Source organism: Pundamilia nyererei, unplaced genomic scaffold (genome assembly GCF_000239375.1).
Source record: "Pundamilia nyererei isolate P.nyererei 1_Seehausen unplaced genomic scaffold, PunNye1.0 scaffold00113, whole genome shotgun sequence".
NCBI lineage: Eukaryota > Metazoa > Chordata > Actinopteri > Cichliformes > Cichlidae > Pundamilia > Pundamilia nyererei.
Window position 1 is genome coordinate 95,767 of NW_005187514.1, and position 6,716 is coordinate 102,482.

The 6,716-nt window shown below is 36.5% G+C and overlaps 1 protein-coding gene across 1 annotated transcript in view; it reads left to right on the forward strand.

Moving 5' to 3' along the window:
* The window catches only part of ipo11 (importin 11), a 116,990-nt gene that overhangs the window by 32,634 nt on the left and 77,640 nt on the right, over window positions 1–6,716 (forward strand). The window contains exons 8-11 of the mRNA XM_005741806.1: window positions 3,557–3,619; window positions 3,800–3,992; window positions 4,940–5,092; window positions 5,711–5,754. Of these exons, the coding sequence (XP_005741863.1) occupies window positions 3,557–3,619; window positions 3,800–3,992; window positions 4,940–5,092; window positions 5,711–5,754 (453 nt within the window). The remainder of the gene's footprint in view (window positions 1–3,556; window positions 3,620–3,799; window positions 3,993–4,939; window positions 5,093–5,710; window positions 5,755–6,716) is intronic.

Here is a 6,716-nt window from a genome sequence, read left to right on the forward strand (position 1 = left end):
GTTTTATATTCTGGTTATGAGCAGCAGTTGAATTTAAAACAGTATTTCTTTCACTTCACAAACTTTTAAACTCAAAAAGACAACATTGCTATTTAACAGTGTATTTAACAAGTTTCAACAGTGCTGCCCAAAACAATCTGAGGGTGAGTGGAATGTATCCTGTGTTTTAATTAATCACAGCCTTTGAGTGGGGACTTCTTTTGATGGAAGGTATTTGCAATTTTGGGTCATGTTGTTCTAGGTACTAAAGTGTCACAGAAATTCATCCAGGAATTTAGAATCTACTTTTAATCTAATCTCCAAAGACCCCTTTTTGGTTTTCTTTCATCTGGATCACGATGGGCCTGTGAGGTGTGACTACACGGTTGTTCACGATTAGTCTGTGATCAGCAGACAAAAAGCCTGTTGCTTCTTTGTCAGGAATGTGTATTTTTCCATTATTTTCTGTTTGATAATAAAAAGTTTCTGGCTCTGTGGACAATAAACCATGAATACTAATATTCCCTCCTTAATACTAGAGATGACGTATGCTTAGCTATTGTGTAAATAAATTGTCTACTGATAGCATAAGACAGTATCTGCAGCCCATTCAGGTTGCACAAGTAGCCTAGCTCCTCCAGAATGTACATGGAGCCAGTGCATGGTGTTGGAAGAAAACTCGCTTTGTTTTCTAGCAGTTTCAGGAGAGTAGGACAGGGTTGTAGAACGGCATCAACCCAGCTCTTCAACAAAAGGTGACAAAATGACTTCTAATGTGCAGGTTCCTGACCAAACTGTCAGAAAAAGACTTCATGCAACACTCATGAAGTCTCAACATCCTTAGTGGGACCTGTGCTCACAGCCCAGCACCATGGACGTTGGCCGCCTGTTTTACCTAATTGAAGTCGTGGCTTCTGTCAGAACCAGACTCCATAAAGTCCTGTTTATGGAGCCATTGATTTTCTTGTGATGATCAAGTGTTCCTTAAGTTTTTTTGAGCAGTGCAGTTCCATCAGTTAAACAGGTTTCTCATGCCCTTGTGCTGGATTTCTATCCACTGGGAACTACTTGGGTCATTGGCAGCTGCGTAAGCTTACTTTTCTTCTCATCTCGCTATTTATGGTCTCTTTTTCTTTTGTATAAAAGTTTGTCATAGCATCCAATCAGTTTGAGATAAATCTCAGGCACAACTCCACCATCTGCCGTAGCAGCAGATGTTGAAAAATATCATTAGCAGTATCAGCCAGTACTATCACTTCTAATATTCACCCTGCTGATGGCAGTGGAGACAGGATCATGGTCCTGTTGGTATTTTGGCCTGACAGATAGGGGAAACGGAAAGACAGCTCAGTGCTTGTGGTGAGAAATATCAGCTCTGCACAGTCTGATAAGGTCAGCTATATACACTGGTATCTTGGGGACGATGTTTGTGGTCCATTCTGATGTCAGACTCTTTATCTTTGAGGTTTTTACTCAGATGGCCCGTCTATTTTTGTCAGTCACTATATTCTTGTAATATACATATATATATATTTTTTTTCTTAGCTGCTTATCTTTTAATAACAATGAATAAATGTTTAATTCTTCAAATATGTTTCTTTGCTTAGTTAAAGATATTTTTGATCGCTCAGATATTGGTTCCTTAGTACGTGGGTGACTTTGCACATCTAACATTACCAACTGTTGCATATCATCAGAGAAACAATAGCATGAGCACGAATTCAGTTAGAATGCAGTGGGCTCTGAAAATTTGTATGGCTCAAGAATATGTGGCCAAAAAAGTAAACAAAGCAAAATTAACCTATTTTGCTTTTTTAGTGAAGCTTTTGTCATTTCAAATTAGTACATGCTGATGGAAGTTTTAGTGTGTATGAAGCTGAAGGAAACAATGACCTTGCATGCTCACAAGTGGTTGGAGGAATGTATGAGACTGTTGTTGGCAGAGCTGATTTCATCAATGGGTTTGGCAAGAATGTATACTATAGAGGACATCTTTATTGCCTCTAGAATCAGGAGTGGTTTTATGGAGCCAAAATGTACATCAGAGGGAGCGAGTCATTTATTTTCTAGTTTTTAATATTACTGTACTTTATTATATGCATCAGCGCTTGTAAAGGACTCATGGGATTATCGGTCAGCAAGGTGTAGTGGGCATCTGACTTTAAAGAAAAGGAAGTCTCAGCTGGAGAGTCAACTTTCTTGCCCCCCTTTCTTTTCTTTCCTGTCTTCCTTGTACTGCAGCTATTGATGTAAATGGCATTGTAAGAGCAACATGTTTTTGCAATTTATTTTATTTATTTTTTTAAATTTTTGTCCATCAGTCTGAGATCCTTGAAAGGGTTTTCCCCTATCTCTTGATAAGTAAAATGTCAGTTATGTTTTCTACCATCGGTTAAAAGCATCTCTTTTTGGTGTATTACATCTCGTAGTGATTTTAACTCATATTCCAAGTTGATTGATGAATGTGTCTCTAGATATTGGGCACTCTGCTGTTCATTCTGCACATACGAGAATACCATTTTTATGCTGATTAAATTGTATTTGATGCATAGATGTCACTGGAATTAAAAGATACTTTTAAAGATATTCAGACCTGGATTTTAATATAAAATCCTTCTAAACTCTTAAGAAGCAAAAATGTGAATCTGACTGAGAACCTGAGGAGACCATACACATGCAGTAGGAACTTTCAGTCACAAGGTAGCCAAGCCATAAATCATATCTGCTTTATTTTGTTTTAATCTAAAACATTAATTTACAAAGTGACTGTCAAGCATCATTGAAAAAGTCATTACCAATGTGGTTGGTACTTTAATATGCATTAGGTAAACGTTTACTAAAATCAAGTGCACCAATTGATGGCCATTAGAAATTATAAAGACTTCGGACACTTACTTATTTGCTTTTCTTGTCAGACTTTGAGACTTCTTCTGATCTTTATATTGATTATTTCTAAATCCTCAAACTGAAGATCTTGCTTAAAAATTCAGATTTTTTTTGCCTTCACAATGGAGTAAACCCTCTATAAAAAATAATGCCACTATACTGCCAACACAGGATCTTTAGAGATGATATGTCTGTTAATGTTAGGTCGCTATCACTGTCATCTAGCAGGCAGTCTTTATCTTTATAAGCTCTGAGATCTTAAACATTTTTATTTCAGATGCAAGTAATAAACTTGTAATCACTGAAGAGGTTGGCCTTGAAGTGGAAAATACTAGAATAAAATACTAATACTGATCTCAAAGACGTCCTAAATAAATTCTTCCAAAATAGAGCTAACGACTAATTCAGAGTGATTCGGTTTTCAGTTTTTTCCTCCTCCTTTTTGTCATTTGTGCATCCAGGATTATAAAGCTCTTAAAATTTTTATTATTGCTTGCTTTCTTTTTTTGTTTTGTTTTTGTTTTTAAATAAGAGTTTAATAAGAGTTGGAGATGCAGCTCCTGCTTCTTACCTTTTAGTCCAGTATCTTGGATCTAAATGAAATGAGTTCCTAGAATGCTGCATGCATATATTTAGTGTAATACTGCTTTAAGTAACAAAGCTATGTGATTGTTTTATATCAGGTCGCCAGGTTGGTTCAGACAGCACATGCAGAGAAAAGCTGGAAAAGACCATCATTTTGTACACTAAAGTTGTGAGTTGACCCGTCTATTAATTTATGATGATATAAATGACTGCATTAGTTGTTCATGAATAGGTTGTGCATTCTGCCTCTGAGGCTGGCCTGTTATAGCTTCTTCTTTAAAATATTTAAATTTACCACTGTTTTTATGTATCTGTCCTTGTGTTCTGTCTACCCCTTCCTCTCACGTAGTTGTTAGATTTCCTGGAATACCATCCATGCGCATTTATACCGCTAATCCAGCGCTCCCTGGAGTTTGCTGTTACCTACGTGTTCACGCCTGCAGGAGAGGGAGTGACCTTTGAACGTTTTATTGTTCAGTGCATGAACCTCATCAAGATGATTGTAAAGAATGATGCCTACAAACCCGCCAAGAACATTGATGGTAAGTTGTGAGTGTCTCGGGGAAAGAGGAGTCTGAAGGGTTGGAGAATAACTGAAAAATATACGTGATAATACTAAAAATTAAAATGATGCTCTCTGTAGGTAATAAACATTTCATTTTAGGTTTGTGATTTAAAAGTCAGCAGAAATGCCACAAGCCCTTGAATACGCGTCACTGACAGCGAGTTTCAATAGCACAGGGCTATAACGCCATCGGTGTCACTGTACTTTATCGCAGCTCCATGTATTTTTTCTTTTCTTTTTTCTTTTCCCAAGCTGTCTGAGGTTTCTAGTGCTTCATTAGCAAATGGCACAGCAGTTGGCCTTTCTTGTGTCAGCTAGCATAATCTCTGGGGTTCCTTACTCGAGAACTTTCCCATTCTAACAATCCAAGGTTCTGGGTTTCATTCGAATATCTGACTGTGTTGTTGTGTCAGAGTTGGTCATGACTTCAGGTTTGCTTTCCTATAACAGAGAAGATAAATGAGGAAGTTAAAGGGCTGTTTAATTTTCTTCTTTTACTGTAACCTTAAATCATGCACAATTAATACAAAATAAAAAATGAGCAACAGAGCAGATTTTTTTTCTTTTTCTTTTTACCAGAAACACTATTAAAATGAATTATGATTTTAAAGTTAATGAGCAGACAGCAAAAATGAGTCACACTTGAGGATTACTTCAGCTGCTCGTTGCCTAAAATTAAGAGATTTTGCCTTGCAGTCCTTATTTATATTTAGGAATCTTACGTACTAAATGTCTGTAGCAACACTACTGCTATAATACAATGTTTGTATTGTATTAAGTAACAATATTTTTTTTTTTTTTTTCCTTTTTTTTCCCCTAAATGTAGTAACAATATTTTGAAGAAAAGTGTCTGTGTTTGTGATGACTTACGACTGAAATGTTGTCTTTTTCCTTTATTTATTGTTGTATTTCTCCATCCTTCAGACAGTAAACCAGAGAGCCTGGAAGCTCACAAAATCAAGACGGCATTCTTCACCCACCCCACACTGACAGAGATTGGACGTCGGCTTGTCTCACACTACTTCCTTCTCACAGAGGAAGAGCTAGCAATGTGGGAAGAGGACCCTGAGAGCTTTGGTAATATCACATCTACAAATATGCTCGCAAATTTGAACTTGTATGGATTTTGCAATGTCTGGTTTTTTTTTTGTGTATTTTAAATTTTGATGTATTAGGGAGAATCTACAGCATTAGGTAAATGATTGCTACCATCATATGACCATATTATATTAATACCCTTCATCCATAAATTGGACAGTTTGCAGATTTAAAGCAATTTAAATCAATATTTTGTGATTTATAATACGTATTTTTGATTCTCCTTAAAACTGTCAATTGACATAATTTATAGGGTATAGCTCTTGGTGCGCGTTTGTAGTTATAGGCAGCATTTGAGATCTTGCTATATTTTCAAAACATAGTGTCCTCACAGGCTTTATGTAATGACACTGACCACTCAGACATAACACTTCATAAAGCTAAAACCACAAGGGCCCAGTGTGGGAGTTCAGTCTGTTGACATTTGAATCCAATTTTATAGTCAGTCAGAGCCACATATTAGAGTGTGTGTGAGAAAACACACTTGCAATTTCAGGGCTTTGTCATAATATATATGATGTTTCTGTTGTGCAGTGTCAGCCATCACCTCCTAATCAACATTTTCTAATAGATAATTATTTTTTGTAACTGTTTCAGCTGTGGAAGAGACAGGTGGTGACTCTTGGAAATACAGTCTGCGGGTAAGTATATTTTTATATGCATCTATATATATGTGCAGAGAAATTGTAAATTAATAGGGTAGCTGTGGCTCAGGAGGGTAGACCAGGTCATCCACTAATCAGAAGATCAGTGATTCAGTCCCCTCTACCAGTACGTTCATGAGCGTTTATGGATAGGTGAATGTTTTGCTTTGCTTTGAGTGCTCAGTTAGAATAGGAAAGTGCTATATGAGTTCCAGTACTTTGAACTGTTACATATATAGCACACTGAGTTGGTATGGAAGAACGGTCTGTTCGATCTTATGCTCAAAAGAAGGAAATTAAATATCATCATACAAAAAAATAAGCATTAGAGGAATTATTAAAGCAAAAATAAATCGATCCCCTGTGTTTTTGGGTAAAACTGAATGTCGAGAACAGACAGAAATCAATTATGTCTGTCTTTACGATCATAAAAATGTAGATTTAAATGATCATAACAGCCAGTTTCATTAAAGTTAATTGCAGCGGTATTGTTACATATTTCTATGTGTGCTGTATTTTCAGAAATGCTGTGCAGTTCTGTGGTGGTTGACTGTATACATGGCAGCATCATAAAACATTTAGTGGCGCCTGGAGTTTTAAAGGTTGTCATGAGTCTAGTTAGTTTTAGAGGCTGTTGCTGATGCATGACATAATCTTTTATCCATGGTCCTATTTCTTCTCTATCCCTCTCCTGTGTTGTGCCCCATTCCACTTACTTTCATCACTTCAGATGACAAATGTCTGCCCTGCTGTTTCTTTGAAGTACAGTAACACATTCTTTCAGTGAACTCTAAGCCTTGTACAAGTTTTTATGCATTTAAGGCATGCAGCAGCAGAAGAAAAGTGGCATTATGGTCTAAGAACTTATTAAACATCTAATTACTTCAGTTTTGAATTTTTCTAGAAAACAACAATTTTGTGAATTTCCATACCTTTTAATGCATCGGTGATTCTGATTT